The sequence below is a fragment of the Channa argus genome, chromosome 2 (assembly GCF_033026475.1).
Source record: "Channa argus isolate prfri chromosome 2, Channa argus male v1.0, whole genome shotgun sequence".
Classification (NCBI taxonomy): domain Eukaryota; kingdom Metazoa; phylum Chordata; class Actinopteri; order Anabantiformes; family Channidae; genus Channa; species Channa argus.
In genome coordinates, this window is record NC_090198.1 from 12,978,261 (window position 1) to 12,998,311 (window position 20,051).

The 20,051-nt window shown below is 40.3% G+C and overlaps 1 protein-coding gene across 14 annotated transcripts in view; it reads left to right on the forward strand.

Annotated features, from left to right (window-relative positions):
- Positions 1 to 20,051, forward strand: part of nav2a (neuron navigator 2a) — a 174,336-nt gene that overhangs the window by 120,495 nt on the left and 33,790 nt on the right. For 11 of the 14 annotated variants that reach the window (XM_067495572.1, XM_067495579.1, XM_067495574.1 and 8 more), the window contains 5 exons: positions 3,926 to 5,162; positions 6,824 to 6,927; positions 7,014 to 7,122; positions 8,328 to 8,747; positions 13,941 to 14,063. In XM_067495572.1, the coding sequence (XP_067351673.1) occupies positions 3,926 to 5,162; positions 6,824 to 6,927; positions 7,014 to 7,122; positions 8,328 to 8,747; positions 13,941 to 14,063 (1,993 nt within the window). Of the gene's footprint in view, positions 1 to 183; positions 298 to 3,123; positions 3,279 to 3,925; positions 5,163 to 6,823; positions 6,928 to 7,013; positions 7,123 to 8,327; positions 8,748 to 13,940; positions 14,064 to 20,051 lie in introns of those variants that run through there. The other 3 variants (XM_067495575.1, XM_067495576.1, XM_067495566.1) reach the window with 3 other exon arrangements.

Sequence of the window (20,051 nt, forward strand, 5' to 3'; positions counted from 1 at the left end):
TGGGTTTCAATTTTACCTTACTTACCTTTGTTACAGTTATGTTAAACTTGACTGATATAAACTGATAAGTTATTCCTCCAAAATGTACATTGTGACTTATGTGTTAAACATATTTTTATGCTTGTGTGAGACAGTGTTGCTGCAGGTGCAGCTGGTTAGAAAGACACTTGCAGCTTTTATTGTAAGACCAGATCTGCCCTGTGACAATGGCTCTGACATCAGAATGGAGCTACATTACTGCACGGCTGTACAGTAATCAAACAGACCTGAATCTTCTCTCCTCTGCATTAATAAAAGGTGACTTCATGTGGCTGTTCTGTGACATGAGACACAGAGCAGGGGGCACCTATGATTGCATGTTCTTATGCACGTTTCTGTTTGCCTATGTATTGCAGTGTGTTTGTGTTACTGGTGCCTTCGCTGAATGAATAGCTTTCTGATGAGCTGTAGCGTCACTGTTTGAGTGCATTCATGTGAAGAAACCTTAAAAAGACCCATTCTTCACACAAAGGCCTGCTGCCCCTTTCACTTTTTGAATCACAATGACTGAGGAGAGGGTGAGAGTGAGAGAGAGAGAGAGCAGGCTTCTGAAATCAGAACATGATGAGTAAGCAAACACCTGCAACCTTTGTGTTAGTCTCATATAATTTAGGCAGGTTTTAAAAATTGAATATGAAGGCCTCTTGGGTTTTAAAGCACAAACATGCTTCCAGGATTCTGCAGAACTTTTTGAGATTTTTTTTCTGCAACCTAAAACACCCGATTACATAACAGGTTTTCCTAAAAAAAATCATGATACATGTAGCAATGTTTTTATGGTGTTTTAAATTGCAAGGTTATGCAAAATTTATAAGGGATTGGTTAAATTGATTGTTGGCAACAATCAACATTGCAGATTCCCAAAGAATCTGCTAAATGTGACTTTTATGTTTGGACATTTGCAGTTCAGTAATTTGTTTGCTTAGTTACTGAGAAGGTTTAGCTTAATGTCTCATGGCCCATGAACAATATTTGGGTTATGATGTCTAAACACTTTAACACTTCACATTTTATGCATTTACTCCTTGTATGTGTTAGCATGCTGGCACAGCTCTCCGAAGTATATGCTCAAGTCCAGCAAATGGATAGAGGTTACAGTGTTTAGAATGGCTGAGCAGAACCAACATTGGTCTTTATCCTAAACATGACATGCATGCACACATGGACACAAAGAACACAGAGAACATTGTTGCCACTCTATTGTGTAAAATCACATAGTTTTCCTGAGTTGTGGACAGACCGTAACACACAGAAAAACAGGCATGCATGAGTGTGACAGTTTATTAAGAGTCCACTTCAGCCAATTTTCAAAATGCCTAGATGTTATCAGGAGATTCTGAGAGGAGTAGACAACTGTGCAGATCATGAGATAAAGTCAGAGAGGGTGAGACAAGTTTTTTATTGGAGACAGGAAATAGATAGGTGGTCTGTGTTTCTTTTGCCCTTGGGTTTTCCTCCACTGCTCTGCTGTTAAATCTGTGATGACTGCAGTAATTAAGCAGTTTAGCTGTAAACACCAAAATTCTTTCAACATGTTCCAAACAGACAACTTCACCAGCACAGTGAACAGGGGGCAATAAGAAGTTTTGTGCAAGGATCTGGCCTCAGGCTGCACAGGGTCATAAGGTTGGTGACCTATTCTTAGGGGATGTTAACAATTATTTGTTTGTTTTTCCAGGGAAAGTACTTCCTTAAGGGCACTCTGTGCTTGCAATAAAAAATTCTACCAGAAGAAAACTTGTGATTATGATCAGAATGGGTTTTTCCATTTGGTTTTGGTGTTTTTTTCTTTTACTTTGACCTTCCTTTGTTCTCAAGTTCTCTTTTTTGTGAGATATTTGTGTTTTCAAGAGTTGAAGCTTGGCTGGAAATATTGTTTAAATGCAGAGTTGTTGTTTTGATTTTGTTTTAAAGAGTTTAGTTTAAGATGCCCAAGTCCATCCCTAGTGTCATTTGTGACCCAACACGTTAAAGTTTGACCACTTTTGTTTGGCCCATGGCAACCCAACTGGAGCATGTCAGTAATGTCACTGGGTTCACTCAGGACAACAACCACCTATCCCAGTGTCCACGGCCGCTCAGTGTCCTGCCTTTCTTTTTCTGTTCTTTTCTGACCCAAAATCCAGGCTGACCCCATTTACTGACATCACTGACCATCCTGCTGGCTCTCATCCCAAACCTGCAGCGCCAGTTTCCTAATTCTCTCTGCCTGGTTCATAATCACTGCAGGTCCCTCTCTCTTTCAGCCAACTCCAGTAGGAAGCCAGCTATTAGCAACCTGACCCACTTTTCCAATTGCTAACTGCTAGCACGGTTAATTGGGCCCTAATCACTCCCTAATGGTTGCATTGTTTCAGGCTGCTCTCACTAAATGCAAAACAGGGGAAGAAAGGGGAAGCAGTGAGCTGGTACTTATTTCCAATTAGGACATGAAAGGTGTTTTGAAAATGAAATAAAACAGGGAGCCAGAAATGGGTAAATAAGTGGGTCAAGAGGTTAATATGCCTAACCTTATGTAATCATAAGAATGTGGAATCAATGTAGCTAGTGAAAATTAAAGGAAACTTCACTGGTATCTAAACAAAGCACCATACGCTCTAAATGATTATTTTCCTGTGTGCATAATCAGATGTACACAAACAGTGCAATTTTATGTGCCACATTTATCTCATATACATCTACTGTAGGTGAGAACAGAAAGTCTTCTTTTCTTTAAACAAAAAAACAAAAATATTTAAATTAGGGGTTGATTTGCTTTGGGTAAACCCTGTAAAAGAACCAAAAAATACAGCACACCGTAAAAAAGTCACTTGTGTTTGTCCTCTGACCTTTCATAGTGGAAAAATAAGGTAAGAATATTGCTAATAATTAGGTGAATTCGACAAAATCAAATGTTTTCATTTTAATGTGTACAAATTTTATTCATTAAAACATTGGAAAGCTTCAAATACTTCCTTAAGTTACTGTATGTTTGTGTGTGTGTTCACAAAGTAACAGGGGTATGTTGCAACGGAACTGTTATGATTCATTACACTCAGTACTCCCTGCACAGGCCCTCTCTCTCACTGGCCGTTGGTGTTTGAATATTCAAATGATACTGGTCTGAACTATGTGCTGCTGGTAAGACCACTCCACACACATACTGACAAACCTCAGCAGAACTCAGCATACTCTATTTTCATAGCATAGACTTCATTACACCAGGACCTTTAGCTGCTCTCGTGCTTCTTTTCGACTTGGTAAGTTTGCTTTGCTAAGTTGTTGTTGAGTCACTTGCTGTTTGTTGATTTACCCAGATTTTTTTCATTTTGGCTGATAAATCTATAACAGTCGTTATAGAGCATGGTTACACTGCAGCACAATCTTCTTCTTCTACCCATCTCCAGGTTAAATAGTATTTATATCCTGTATATGAATCAAATTTATGAGGGACTGAGTACATATTGCCAGATGTAATCAGACAGTGTTTCTTTGTAAAGCAGAGGGACACTGACCAAAAGTAGTCCATATAAGTCCAAGCCTTATAAGTACAGCCGTGCTGTTTCTTGACTTGCCTCCTTGGCAGGACTTTAAAGCACTTAAGCTGGCTCCTCGTTGTTTTTATAAACAGTTTGTGATGTGCTTCTCTCATTGTTAGTGCAAAGGGTTTTTTAACAGTTTTGGTGGCTAGCCTGAAGGAAAATAATGGCCCATTTGGCTACATCGACACGGGACACTACATCGACTTCCAGATCCTTATAAGGCCACTTTGCGTGGGGTCAAAGAAGATTCGCTTTCAGAATCGGGTTTCTCTTCTCTCCCCCAGAATCTTCCTCTGCTTGACATTTCCTCCTCATCTGTACCTTCCTTTCGCATTGTTTAATAACGCAGCTCTTTTCTGATGCAGATTCCTCAGAGGGCATGAACTCACAGCCTTCTGTGATGAATGAGCATGCTCCATCAACTGTGGTGACTGTCAACTCTTCTACCAGCATCTCTGCTGCTACCTCTGCCCTGATTCTTCCCTCATCGTTGCCATCCTCATCATCCTCTTCCACAGCCATTCCCCAGCCCAACAGCAACAGCAAGCCCTGGAGAAGCAAGTCGATGAGCTCCAAGCACATCTCCTCTCCTTCTCCTTCTTCCACCAGCACCTCCTTGTCTGTCATGCAGTCTGCCAAGCTGGAGAAAGACACCTCCTGTAAGGCTGCTCCAGCAACTGAAGCTCCTCCTAAGGTTGTCGCTCAGAAATCAATGCTGGAGAAGCTTAAGCTCTTCAACAGTAAAGGAGCCTCCAAATCATCCGCATCCTCCTCCAATGGAGTCCAGACTGACAACGCTGTTCCAACCAGGCCAACGGAGAGAGCCGAGACTGGCTCCAACACTGACCCCCTGGAGGAAGATGATGGCAATGTCCGGCCAGGAATGAATGGGACCAGCAATGGGACAGCCTGTGTAGCAGCCCCCTCAGCAGGCACTACTGTCTCCACAACTGCCAGCAGCCCCAAAATAGCACTGAGGGGCATCGCCCAACGCACTTTTAGCAGAGCTTTGACTGCCAAGAAGGGTTCTGTCAAAGGCCCTGAGAAAGACAAGGACAAGGAAAAGGGGAAGGAGAAGGAGAAAGGGAAGGAAATGGGAAAACGCTCCATAGCACCTGACAGGACAGAGCTCAGAGGGGATGAGCCTAAGCAGGAAGTAGCACCTGCTATTGTAGACAATGACAGCTCAAACAAAAGGACCTCTAAAATTGCCAGCTTCATTCCAAAGGGGGGTAAATTGGCCAAAAAGGAGAGTTCAACCCCGTCACAAAGCGGAATACCAAAGCCAGGGGGCAAAGCCCCAGCAGTTGGGGGGAAAGCTTCTTCAGTGAAAGAGGCGGGGGAAAGGCCTAGGAGCATGCGGTTAGGGGGTGGCCTCAGCATGCACCGTGGTCCCCAGGACAGAGAGAGAGACAGGGACAGTAGGCACTCCAGCTCTACCTCCAGCCTTGCCTCCACAGAGGGAAAGAGCAGTGCCACCCCTATGACAGGAGGAGGCACTACACAGAGCACAGCCAGCAACACGGTCAGTGTGCAGCTACCTCAAACTCAACAACACCACAGCCACCCCAACACAGCAACCGTCGCACCCTTCATGTACAGGTGAGATCTCACATTTTGTGTTCAACATTAAAGTCTTTGAAATCTGTTCTGATGCACATTTGTTACTCCACTCAAGCATAAATTTAAAACGCATAGAATTCATAAATCCACCATTTATAGTAAATATTAACAACAGTTCTATACAAGTTATGTAACGGTATACAACCATAAAATGCACTATATTCTAAAAGACAGCAGAAAAGCGATCAAAGATCTGCCATACAAAATTAATTATACCTGATCATTTTTTAAAGCATTATATAGCAGTTCCCTTAAAGAAGGAGGTCAGACTAGAGATCCTATGAAGTAGGTGACAGGAACATTAAGAAGAGAAATCCACATCAATGTCTGTTTGGAGTTTGTAAAAAGAAAACTTAGCTGCTTAGCTGAAAAAAATCTGCTCTAAATTTGTTAAATCGCATGAAGTAATGTCACTAACATCTCAGAGCTGGGCATGCTGGTCACACAACAGTCAGTAAGATCAGTCTTTGTAAAACACAGACAAGATCATTAAACCATTGTACATCTTCAGCTACAAGTTATATCCACTATTAAGTACAATTTTATTAATAACTGATTGATGATTACTGGATTTTATTTTTTTAGCTGCACACTGATAACAGTTCGGAGGAATTCATTTCTGGCTAAGCTCATGGTGTATAACTCTGAGGTTGTGTATCTAATTTGAAGTTGACGTCTGCCGTCACATATCATCTGACACATGTTTTTCTGACAGCATTTAAAAGTGCAAAATCTGCATCAGACGTCTGTGAACTGTTAACTAAAAGTGTTACAACTGTGTTTGTTTGTGTGTGGCTGAGGAGGGTAATGTCTGCCTGAGTGGTCACATGCATCTGTGCAAATTTGTGTGTGTGTGCCTCTGACCTCTGTCCTTGTCCCAGTGTGATAAGAACGGAGGTCCCAGTTGCTCTCAATTCTAACTACCATTCATTAGCCTCCTGGCACTTCCCCTGCTGCTGCTCTTTCTCCTTCTGTAGGTTCTCACCCAAAAACTCTCTCTCTTTCTCAGTACTCGGAAACTTCCTCCCAAATACTGTTAACAGCAGTATTATACCACCTCCACCTGTCTGAAAAAGCATATTTGAAAGCAAATAATAGAAATTATAGATGTATAGTTAGAATTTAGAATGGAGTCTCTAAATTGCTCCGGACTGGTAGAATCAAAAGAAAATACAAATGAATTCAAGTCAGAATAATTCTTAGTACATGACAATAACCTAGTTTTACATATATTAAGTGAGTTAACCAGAAGTTTAACTGACATTTTCTGTAGTCAGTCAGTGTTTTTGCCAGCCTAGCGTGTTCAGTAGTCAACATGTTCAGGGTTTGGGAAAGGCAAAGGCCAAAGGCTGCATATAACCGAGGAATTCAAAAATTGTCATCTCAAAAAGCACCACTCTTCTGCAGCAGGTGAACAGTATTGATTTATACTTTAAAGACAAACTTTACTGGCATTTAGGGCCAAGTAGGCATTTGTTTTGGATCCTGGTCACAAGACTTGAAGCAAAGCAGATTTAATTCTTAATCAGGTTTATCCCCCTTTGGGACAATTTGCTGAATATTAGGTTTCCACTAAATGCACAATAGTTCACAATCAATGATTTCCTCACTTTCATCCCTCACATAACTTGTTTTCCCAGATCCCAAACAGACGGCGAGGGAACAGCAAACACTGAGACTGGCTTAGGAGGTGGAGACGTTTCTTTTACAAAGACCAGCCAGCCCTCCATCGAGGACCTTTCAGGTAGGTTGACGGCTTACAGTGAATTATGTCTCGTGTTTCTGCTAAGTCTTTCTGAGAGCTTTTATTGTTTTTTTTTTTGCTCTAAGGAGAAGATCCAGAGACAAGGCGACTGCGAACTGTCAAAAACATAGCAGATCTGCGACAAAATCTGGAAGAGACCATGTCTAGCTTGCGAGGAACTCAGGTTACACACAGGTAAAAATTATTATTCATTTTTCAGATGGTTTTAACTGGCAGTGACAGGTGACCCAACCTGTTTTTGTTAAATTTTTGTAAGACAAGTGTAGAAATAGTAGAATAAAATAATATTTTACTGTAGGTAAATTACACAGATAACAATAAAAATGTAGTGTAATTATGCTGGACATTGTGCAAAAGATTAGTCAACACGGTACATGGTACCAGTCGTATATTCTCAGAATACTGCATGTTTTGAAAATGAGTAACTAATGTAAAAATTCAGTTAAAAGAATGAGTAAATGGGAGTTTCCAGTACTGATAATTTATCAAGCTAATCATTTTTTTCTAAAGCACTTTCAGTTGAACTTATCAAGTCCAGTTTCCAGTGGAAAACAAAACTCTGCTGTTTGTAGAACATCAAAGTGCAGCACCTTGCAGTAGCTGTTACAGAGTGGTGAATAGGCTAAGTCAGCCTAACTGCTGGGGATTTTAGTCACTGGCTCAACTGCCTCATGGTCGGTCGACTGTGTCTGTCAAGGTTTATAGGTATTAACTCTTCTTACTTATTGCTGTCTCATTCTTCTTTTGAGGAATTTTTTACTTTGATCGCAGCACATGTGTTTCACGTTGTCTTTGATGCAGGTTTAGCTCTAATCACGTTCCCTCCCACAGGAGTTTGACCCCTGCTCTGACCTTGTGTCTCCCAGCTGCCCAGGTTATATTTAATCTCTGCTGAAAGGTTCATGCGTGCTATTTGCCTGTTTTAGATTGTAAGAAAGACTCCCATGTGTTTACTTTATTAGATGTCTGCCCACTGGGAGGATTGTGCAGTTTTCAACCATTAGTTTGGCAGTTTGTTTGCCTGTACTTTGAACACATTTTTGTGAATTTTGGTGGGCACAGTGACCTTGAGCAAAGAATCCCTCCATTTAAATTGGGTGTCAATCCAAATGTGGGATTTCCACGGTTTCTTTGCTTACTGTAACACTGAAACTGTTGCAGTCATCAAAGCACAGCTTTGAATTGTATGTCACCTTAAGGCCCTTTTAGTTTATTTGCTGAGCAGATTCATGTCATTTTCTCTTACTTCAAATGTATTATGAAGGCTTTGAATCAGAAAACATTAAAAATGTTAAAATGTTTTCTTCAGAGATGGTTTGAGTGATTAACTTTTTCCTGCCTGTCTATATTCTCCTCTGCCTCCTTCTTTCCCTGCTAAGCACCTTGGAAACCACCTTTGATGCTAGTGTCACCACAGACATCAGCAGTGCCGGCGGTAGCAGTGGAGGCAGTAACAACAGTGGAGGTGGTCGGAGCATCCTCAGCATCACTTCCACCCGGCCTTCACTGTCATCATGGCGATTGGGTCAGTCCAGCCCTCGTCTGCAGGCGGGCGATGCTCCTTCTGCGGGGAATGGTTATGGCCGGGTGGTTACTGGCCAGGGAGGACGCTACCTGTACCCTGGGCACCTTCGTCGGCAACTGGCTGGCAGGGGAGGAGCCCTCTGTAGTGTGGACCTCGGAGACAGGGCCAGGGAAGATATTGAGTTGGACGGCATTGCCATGGAGGTCACAGGATACATGAGCGATGGTGACGTGCTAGGCAAGAATGCCGCACGCACTGATGATGTCACCAGTGGGTAAGTGGATTACACTTTTAATCCAATAAGCATATTTCAAAACTGTTAATCCTGAAACAAATAATAAATATAGTGATGACAGAGAAAAGAAACTATTGACCAGAGTTTTGTTCCTTTATCTGGAAAAAATGCCAATTTCACTATTTGTCGGTTCTAGCGTTCTAATTGGGGTGTTTGCTGCTTTACTCTGATTTTTATCACTGTACATAAAAAACCTTTTGTTCTGGAATTGTGTATTAGGCAAAGAATGTCACTTTCAGCTCTGTGAATCTGTTTCTCTGTCTCTCTAAAATGTTTATTTAAAGTTTTGGTCATTTAAAAAATATTGCTGTTAAATAATTTCTTAACTTAGAGTACCCAAATCTGGTGGGCCACAATGTCATTTACATACTCCCCATACTGTAACTTTCACTAGGTACAGTACTCTGTGATTAATACTCCTAGATCTTTTTTGAATGCAAGCTTGCCAGAAGAGGGCAGTAGTGTTCCTTGCTCTTAGGCCTGTAAGCCAAGATCCCACAGTTTAGCCCAGATGTCATAAGCAGCATTTATTCTGTGTAGCTCAGATCCCACAAGTATCCCATCTCTCTCTCTGCAGACGCAGTAACACTGATATGCTGATAACATGTTTATTAGCTTTTTGAATGCCAATGTCCATGTTGTAACAGGTCCCCTGCATACCTCGGCTATCACAATGTGCATTTTAAACCTCTGCTGGCATCATTATTATCAGATTAAGCTGTAAAAGGTTCCAACTCTCCTTTAGATGGCATCAAAAGCCAGAGACACAGTGAGAAGGCCTTACTAAGAGAGCTGCTGTAGGCATTAGTTTAAGTTCAGTGGATTGTAAATGCACAAATTTTTTTATTCTGAAATCAATGAAGCAAAGAGATAAAAATTTAAACTTTACATCTCTCTTTACAAACTCTTTCACTCAGTGGACCTAGATTGGTGCATTGAGCTTCCAACCTCTGCACGCTCAGCAGCCTCACTCCCAATATTCCAAAACTGTAGAACTCTTCCGCAACTTCCTATGCACTTAAATCTTAAAAAAAATAAAATAAAATAAAAATCCCATCTATTCTAACTTTCACTTGAATCGCATGAGATGGAAACACTTCTCATAGCACTTTTGCTTCAATGTTTTCTCCTTCACTTAGATTTTTGCATGCCTTGTACGTCACTTGCCAGTTGCTTTGGATAAAAGCATTGTGGAAAATGACGATGTAAAAAAAAATCTAAATGTGAAATGCTATGCATTTGTGCTTGATTAACAGTTTGAATTATAAAAAGAATACAAAAAATGTCTATGTGGTTTCATTTAGCTGTTTTTGTTATTCTGAGCTGGATTTGATGTTACAATAGTGAATGCTTTGGCACTGTGCTTTCTCCAGTGTTTCTAAATGTTATGTGTGTATTTGTGTGTATGATACATACAGTGCATGCTTTATGTGTGTATATGAGAGTCTCAACTGTGTAAACACAGTAGATGATGTGATGGCTGTTACATTTATGTTATATTCAAATAGAAGCAGGTTAGGCTCCTTGTGCTGGGGCATGGAAAAAGCAGAGTGTGCTGTGTTTCATCAGGTGTGTTCTGTTTATGTTTGTGTAAATGTAAGGAAGAATATATGGGTACAAACATGTGGATGTTTGCATATGGTGGGTGGAGCTGCTGTGTTGGTTAGCCATTTAAAATAGACTGATGATACCCCCCCACACACACACACCTCTACATCCTCAGGCCATTGAGTGGTTAGCGTTATCACAGGCCTGTTAGCATCTGACTAACTGGTTTATCCACACATAGGTGGGATGTTTACTCAAAGAGGAGGAGCCGGCATTTGGAATACAGTACTTAAGTCTCTTAGTTAAACTCTTTACTGTCACTTACAGGGTCAGGTCACTCACGTTACAAAAGATACATAATAACTAGGGTTAGGGGTTGTTGCTGTCCCTGACACATTGACTTCTAATGCACAGTAATAGAGGTGACATTTGTGTTTGTTGCTTTATAAATAACATAAAATAATCAGCAGAAACAATGATTGTTACTCCAAATTACTCACAAACCCCATTTCGAAAAATACTTCTAAATAATCTTCTATACAGTGTAATATTTATGCTAAAAATTTCTGGTGAAATGTTTATATCTCAACTCATAAACTCATAACAATCTGCTGACAGTGTATTAATTGTGGTAAATAAGAATCCACTAGTTGATGTCTGATGCAGTGTCTCTGCAGTGGCGTAAATTTTTAGATTTTCTGCATTTATGTGTTTTTAGCTGTTCTAATGTGAAAGCTAATCAATATTCCCTGCACCATCCCAATAATTAAAACAATCACTAGATGATAGTATAAACATTTTCCAAGTTGCTGTTCCATAAACATTTATCTTTTATCTGGTAATTTATTTCATTTATTTTCTAATGTAGACAATATCACTGATGAAACTGTAGTGGTTATCATCCATTCCCAACCCCCTCCACATTTTACCCCCCCCCCCCATCTTTTTGGCTAGGGGGTATTTTGCCTGATGTACTCTTCTGCCATCCCCCTACCTCCCCCCTCCCCCTCACACCCCCCCTCCCTTCTCCACCTCCACGTTTGTCAGACAGACCCAACCTCCAGTCAGGAGGAAAAAGCATGTGGCACTGTGGAGAAAGACTGCATACTGACACAGAGCTACCACAGAGCAACACATTCTCACACATATTCAGGCTACTCATGTTTACATGCACGAGGAGCTCACTGATAGTAAACCTCTTACTTCTGGCAGGATCAACCACGTTTTTACGTGGTGAGATTATTCACATAAAAGATCTTGCACATTAGTAATAACAGTCAGTATCCGGAGCTGTAAACGGAAACCTGTGATTTAGAAAGTTTTACCGACACGGATTAACCCTCACCTGGACGTGTTTCACTTTCTTTGGATTTACAGTGTTGCCATGTTTGAGGCAGAAAGGTATGTTAAGAGTGTGACATGTAGAGAATTTCCTTTTGTTTCAACCTGAATGCATGCATTCTTTGTGAACTCCAAAATCTCTGCACTTTAATTTACATGTGAAGTCTAAGTTTAGCTTTTGTTAGTTTCTTATCTGTGTAAACTCCACCTAGCTGGAGCCTATAAACTTTCTGGTTTGAACATGTTTCCCCTGCTGCAGAAGGTTACAGGTTAATAAGCGTCTAAGAGAGGAGGACAGGAAGGTTCAGTTACTCATTAGTGAGATTGAATAATTGTGTGTGCGTGTGTGTGTGTGTGTGTGTGTGTGTGTGTGTGTGTTCATTGGGGGGTGCAACAGTCTTCAAGGTGACTTTGCTTTGGGATGATGGATGCTTTCCATAAAGAACAGCTAACCCCCCTCTTAGCATTCTTCAACTGAACCTTGTCTGTTGTCTCCCTTGTTATTGTGAGAATCTTCTAAACAATTATTGTCAGGAAGTTATATTGAAAATATATATACTGGTCTATAATTCATTTGATTTAACTTTAATGGTGGTCTGTATTTGTTATTGTACCTCTGTAGCTAAGACAGATTTATTTAGATTTCCCTTCCTACCTCTGTAAAACCCAAGACAATATCAAATGCTTGACGTAAAAAACAGACAATTAGACAATTTACTTGTGAATGAATGTAAAACAGTATAGTAAAATGTTATTATGTGAGCTTAGGGGTTTTTTAATCAGGCTTTTATCTTTACGTTTGTCCGAGCTTTTTTGTCTTTTGGTATTCCAAAATGCTGAATGTCCATGTTTAGTTAGGACTCTTGGGAATGATTACCAAACCGCAACCAGATGACCTGAGGGAGCAGCCACATCCTTTACACTGCACTTACTTTCTGGGGAGCTAGTATAACATCTGGTCCTTCCAAATTTGCCTCTGAAACCTCTAAAGTTCTATGCACATTCTTGAGGCATAACAATTTAGCCCCAAATGCAGTGAAATCATTAATAATTAAGTAATTTATCATGTGAAATAATTATTAGGTCCATATGATATGAGGTGTTTCTGCTTTCCCTTCATTTAATAGTACTCGTAAGGAACCTTTTAGCCCCTTTTATCTCAATGTTTTACAACATCAGACTGGAAACTCAACTCTCATTTTGAACAGCTTTTGTTTTGACCACGTTCCAATAAACCCACTTTTATTCAGGTCTGCTGTGTGACTTCTTCAGTAATTGCTTTTGAGGTTTGGCTTTGCAGCTCAGACGCTGTTTCTGTTTGACAGCAGATACTCAAAGGAGCTCTGTCTGTAGGACTACCGTGCTGTGTGTTTACTGTATATAGATGAACGTGTATCTAAATTAATGTGTGTGCTGGATTTCCTCTGGCTGAGATCCCCATAGATAGCACAGAAGGTTGATTAGTTATCGGACGACTACTGGGTTTACTGTTCTACCCACCTAACTGCAAAAACATCACATAGTTTCACACAAGCTTTCAGCATGTCAGCGGTCAAGGCTGAACTTTAAATAAGCAAATATTTTATTAAATTTCACCTGGGATAGATGGGTCAATATTTAGTTCCATTAGCAATCGCCTCCATGGGCAAATATTTGGGGAATTGGTTAGTGTTGTTTTAGTTTGAATGTGAATGTTTGTTTTTGTTGAGGGCCACAGCATCAGCTTCAGACTGTAACTCTTGCTAACGGTCAGCTCTGACTGCACCAACCATTCACTGAAGTCCCTTCAAAATTTCTGTTATTATATTTGGGGAATGACATGTATTTAGCTTTTCTTAGTTTTTAGCTACTTTGTCAATCATGAGATCCTAGCATGGAGTTTATGATGGACTTAGCTATATCCTCTCTGCAGGAATCAAGAACAGACTCGTCCTCTGTCTATTGAATGTCTTGTAAGACCACTGTTGTTTTCTTCAGGCCATAATGTTCCACTTTAGTCAGACAGTTTGCTGTCTTGAGTGATTGTGTGGGAAGTTTTTGACAAATATTTACTTTGATTGCTGAGAGCTTCTCCTCAGCCGGATAACTACGTGGATGTGGGTTCCTCCAGCCCTACAAACAAAAAAAACCCCAGCTCTGTGAAGAAGAAAGCAGTGTTAGCTTTGGCCTCTACTCTGATACTGCACAACTTCAAATCACCCTCTCTAAGCCCTGTAATTGTGTATCATAGACCCACTTACTTGTGCCACTATTTAATGTACTTGTACTTGTTGTGCTTTGCAGCTACATGACTGATGGAGGTTTGGGTCTGTATACACGGCGCCTGAACCGCCTGCCTGAAAACATGGGTGCTGTGCGTGAAACACTCCATCGGTACACCTCATCAGGGCAGGGAGATGCTGACAGGTAGGTCTAAAAAAATTGTCACCCTCCTAATTATCTAAATGTGAGTAACAATGTGTGATGTTTATTTCATTTCAGGAGTAGAATTGCTGTTTCTACCTTATCTGAGTTCAGATTTGACATATTTTTATTTTATTTATTTTTAAGAGGAAGAATCACAAGGGTTTTGGCTTTTAACTTATTCTAACCAGTAACATTTGATTGTATTGATGGGGAAAACAGTTCAAAGAATTTATAAAGTTTTAAATGTCAGTTATCAGGGTGTAATCTCTTAAGAAGCCAGTGTAGAGAGCTTTTCAGAAAACAACACAAAGACCTTAAGACACAGTGTATTCTGCTTAATGTTAACAAGCTGAATTAGCTGAAATATTTTACAATGAAACCAACTTGCCAGAATCTAATGCATTAAATAAGTAAATGAAATTTGAGACGTTAGCTGGCTCTCTGTCTTACGTCATCTCTCTCACTCTGTTTTACACGTCTCTTCAACAGACTAATACCACACAGGTATTGACTAGTACAGCTATACAGAACATGATGCAACTGAATTTTGTGCAATAAGCCACACTATTGATACTACAGTACAAACTGAACCTGATTGTTGAAGGATAGCAGTGAGACAAATGCATTTCTACATGCATTATGGCGATATACTTTCCAGAGTGTCCCATGTCAACGTGAGTGATGTGGTGAAACGCTTTAGTCTTTGTCCTGTCTCAGAGATGGAGAGGGATTTGGTTCCTGGATAATTGACAAATGGAAATGGATGAAGGCCAAGTCGCAAAAGAGAAAGATGGGGGGAGACTGAAAGAGTAGTGGGGGAAGGAGCCAGTTTGATAAAAGATGGACTGCAGAATGGGTGATGGTGGTTGTCAGAATAAATGAGTGGAGGACAAATCGCAAGACAATGGCCTAACACAAAACATGCTGAATGATACATTTTTCCCTGCTTCAAGTCAAGCCATCAGCAGCTTGTGATCTTTACAATGTCTACAAATGTTTAATAGCTAATATTATTCAAAATATTAAACACTGGCTTTAGAATTATTGGGCCCTAAACCTGTTATGCAGAGAGGTGTGCTGGTGTGTCTTGAAGCTGTTTCAAGTGCTTTAAGCAGCCTTTTTCCTAAATCCTCAGGTGTGGCTAATTTCCTGTGTTCAAGACTTTTGACCTTTGCCCGTATGCTCTGCACATAAACTCAGTCCTCCATATTAAACCCCAAAAGCCTTTAGGTGGAGCTTAACGCAAGCTGTCCTCTCCACCTTTCATTCCCCCACTCCCCACCAATGCATGCATGCGTCCATCTTTCCTGTCCTTATTTTGTCCTCAAACATGTTTTGATTAGAGAGGGCAGCAAGTATAAGAAAATATAAAGCAATTAAATATTCAAAGTTGGGTGCTTTCTGTTCTTTTTTTTTTAGCTTTCATGTATCTTTGTGAAGTTTAATTGACCGAGTTCGCAGGTTATGTTCAAGTAATGTCACGTTTCCTTTCATGATCGTCAATTGGCTTCATTATCACTTTCCTAAGATAAGAGACAAGAGCAGGGAGAAAGTTCTAGGATAAAGAAAAGATGAGGTGACTCCTTCTCCTCCCTGAAGGAAAGTCTGATAAATGTGCTTACTGGTTTTACTTTGGGATTAATTAGGAGAGTTGCAGAAGCTGCAGATTGAATGCATTAGCATAATAAACAGAGCCTGTGGAGCTGGAGGGTAAAAAAGGGTGACTGGTTTCTGTTGTTAAAGATGAGACTAATTTAGTACATTAGATATGGATGAATGGTGCAGTTTGGCCACGTAGTGACGGGTGAGCACTTTTCTCTGCATGTATTTCCAACATTATGTGGGATTTATCCAAAGTGTAAACCTGCTAGTGTTCAAAAGCCTTTTTTACATCCTTTGCTTTGTGATGCAGTTCTCAGAGCTGGTGAGGAAATGGGGGTGGGGAAAGGTGTTGGATGTCACTGTGGCATTGGAGCGAAAACCTCCTTACCCCTTGACGAGAAGGTCACAAGCTTCAAAGAGTCAAGGTTCACACTCAGGAGCATTCCAAAACACTTTGAGCCAAAACCCTCCCAATCAGACCAGACCTGAATTAACAGGGAGAATAAAGAATGCTAATAGAGAAACTATGTTGAAAAGCTTTAGAGTATAGGTCATCAGCTGAGATGGTGAGTGCTGGAAGTGCTAAAACTAGTTTTACGAAGATGTGTATCAGGCCACATACACATGTAAGCAGAGCAGGATCACACTGAGTCATGGGACAACAGGAACTGCAAGGCTGAATAAATAGGCAAAGACAATAGAGACTAGAAACTGTGCGTGTGTGTGTGTGAGTGAGGGTGTGAGTGTCAGAGAGAGCATGCTTATCCTGGTCATTTATCTCTGTGGCTGTAGAAAGAGGAAGCAATCTATAACAGTCTGCCTTCTGATTTGAATCCTCTTTGTTAAAGCAGACAAAGGAGAGGTCTTTGTGTTGTGAAACCGCTGTAGCTGTGAGTGTTAGAAAGAGAGCCAAACCCCTCCCTCCCATCTTTGTAAAGCTGTGAAGATATCATTTCTTTTTTCCAAATGGGAAATTGACACAAAGAAGAAAGAAAAGATACCACACAAACCACTCATAGCTTCATACGTGATGATTTCACATGAAAAAGTCTATATATCACTATAATGAGGTGGCAGGGTGGTGAAAGAGCCTCCATTTCCACCTCCTCTGCATTTCTCTTACATTTAGATATTTAGGGATTTAAGAAAAATTAAATCTGCAAGTGCCATATAATCCATCAGAGAAGGATGTCAGTTTATGAGGTAAAATTAGCAAATTTAGCAAAGGCTACTCGCTCGGAGTTGGTGAAAAAAAATGACCTCACCAACTCAAGAAATGCTTTAAAAAACATGAAACTAAATGCCAGAGGTCTGACAGTAAGCATCTGGACATGAGAGGATTGCAATTAATGTAATTCATTATTCATAAAATAGAGTCAAACACCATCAGTAAAGATCAGCAGTTGTTACAAGATGGAATAACTAACGAGAATGAGTATAAGAAGATATGTTAATCTATGCGATGGCTGTTCCACTGGCACCATGTGATGCTTCTTTCGGCATAAACAGCACTGGTAAAGCCTCCCATCAGCAGGTGTTTTTTGTCTCTTTAGCAGCTGTCATTCAATCGAATGCTTTCATTGTCATTCTGATTATATGTAAATTGTAGATGTTATGCCTTTTGTGAAGTACTTGAATTCCTTGAAAGTTTAAAAAGTGTGCAATAAAAATAAGAGTAAACTTGCCTAAGCCTTTGAACACTAGTTCTTGGGCAGGTCAACATAAGCCCTGCATTTAAACATGCAACCTTCAAATTGATTTAATGCTTACCAAATAACAACATAGCATGACATCATTTACCATCCTCTTTCACTGGCCAATCAAATTAATGCAAGCCCACATTCCTAGCAGATTACTCTGCAATGTGAATTGATTAATTCTGTTGTAATTACTTTATGGAGGTGTGAAAATCCCTTCTCTCTTTGCACTTTTATGGCACATGTTAAACTCCAACTAATGGCTCTATTCCTGAATTATCTTCTTATTGGTACACAAAACAAAATGCTTCCCATCTAACATGGCCTTGTGCACTTGATGATGTAGAGTGGAGCTGTTTTCTGTGTGAATGACCAGTTAGAAACTGGGATGATCCTTAATTTTAAGAATTTTGTTTTCTTTATTTTTAACTTTACCTTTGTAGTTTTTTTGTCGTGCTTTTTTAATGAAATGTTTTTATTAACCTCTTAATATAAGGCTCTTCAGTACAACTCCACCCCCGGGCAATGTACAGCTTGGGATGGGAATGGGCTGTTGGGGGTTCAGTGTCTTGCCCAGAGACACTTCGACATATAGGCGGGACTGGAGATCAAACCACTGCCCCTGTGGACGACTGCCTTGCCAACTGAGCTACCGCTGTGTGTGTTTGTGTGTATTAGAAGCATCTTGTACTCTAAAGGGGGTTTTGATCCTGGAGCTTGAATAGAACGTTTAATAACACACTAACTAACACACACATGCTCAAAGCCCTAGGATGTTATGCCCTCCTGTCTGGACTTGAGCATGTTCTCATCTGGCCTCAGGGAGAAAGAAGTTCACTCTCCTTTATCAAGTCTCCTCAGCTACCAACAACACCTGGCATTCCACCTGTCTCGCCGTCTACCTATCACTATGTCTGTTTTCTATAACCCCACCTCCACCTGCTCCCCCGGTTCAGAAGAGTGAATGTTGTGGTTTGCCCCTGAGCTCTCTCTCGCTGAAATAATAAGCATTGCATTAGTCTCCTCCCCTCACTCTGCTCCAGTTATTCTTTTCCCTGTAGAACCAACAGTCTATCTCTATGATAATCACAGACCAGGAGGAATACAGCTTCATCTGCACCTTTACCTCCAACAAACTCCCCTGGTCAGTCTCTCTCCTGCTAGGAGACAATTAACCCTGCAGTTTACATGTCCCAGTCTGGAATGCGTGTGTGTTAGGCCTTGCTTCTAAAACACCAGGAGTGTTTGTTTAATGGTGGCAGACTGGTGCAAACTGAATCAGTGTTACCAAGATTAGTAGCTACAGGGCGAATATGCTTACCATGTTTGTCAGTGAAGTTTTCCAGATTTTTGTATTGTTTTGTATTAAAAAACATGAAAACCTTAAAAATTAATTTAAAGGATTTTGAAAGTTTACAAGTGAATTCCTCCATTGATTTTTTTTATTTTTTATTGTGGTGTTACAAATAAAATATTTTAGTAAATTATGGAAATCTCAAAATGTCTGCATTGCTTAACATCTTGGAATAGCATTATGTATGCATGAAATGAGTCAAAAGAGGGAAGATAAAAATGTTGCTTCTAAAATTTAAACGCGGTTTTAACTAGTACTGATCATATCAGTGATACCACCAGGGATCCGGGACCAGGGATCGAACCACTGACCCTGTGGTCCATGGACGACTCCATGGAATTTATTTAAAAATATGTTTTAAATGTGATTATGTTTTTTACAAAACATATTTATACATATTAATGCAAATTCTAGAAGACTTGGTTGGTCAGGTCCTGTATATCAAAGTTGTGTCTTGTCAGTAAAGGTAAAAAAGACTTGACCCTAAACAAAATATGTTAAGCATTTGGTTCGAGTTACTTCCTTACAGTCGGTCCTATCATTTGTCTGCTTTATCCTTATCATGTGCACTTGAGGCACACTCACTCAAATTCACAACACACTTTCTGTACTGTAGCCAAATATTTTTTCAAAGATATCTAGACTTTTGCACAGCCTTTGACTCCATTCGAATGCTAAATACTATAAATGCCTTCCAGCTCATGCTGGATGCTGTGTCTCAGTGGTGTGTGTGTGTGTGTGTGTGTGTGTGTGTGTGTGTGTGTGGTAGTCTATAGCTATTAGATGTAAACTGTGGGGTCAAATTTGTTCCCAAGGTAATGAATCTTCAACTTACCTCAGCTGCTGCAGATTGCTCCTCCACCTATCTCCATCTTAGTTAAGTCAGTGAAAAAATGAGGCAGGGCTGAGAAATCATTTTAATGTCATCCTGGGAACCTGTCCAGTGTGGACTCACAATGACAGGTACAGCCCTCCAGCAACACGATGAGTTCAGCTTAGTGTACGTTGGCCCTGAGAGCTCACGGCACTACAAATCGAGAAAACACATGCAAATAGACAATACGCAAGCAAATTTCAAGAACAAATCTGTCAATTTGACAACACAGGTGGAGCATTAAGAAATGTAGTACAAAAAGCCCCAACCCATCAAATTGAGAAAGGCACTGCCAAAGCCATAAAAACCAAATGACGAAACGCAAAGTACAACACCACGGAAATGTCTCCGGGAAAAACTAAACATACATTTACAAATCCAAATGTTTTTAGTGTTCACACTAAAACTTGTCCACAACAGTTCTGGGGGAGACTAAAAAGTGACGAAAAAAAGTTTATTTT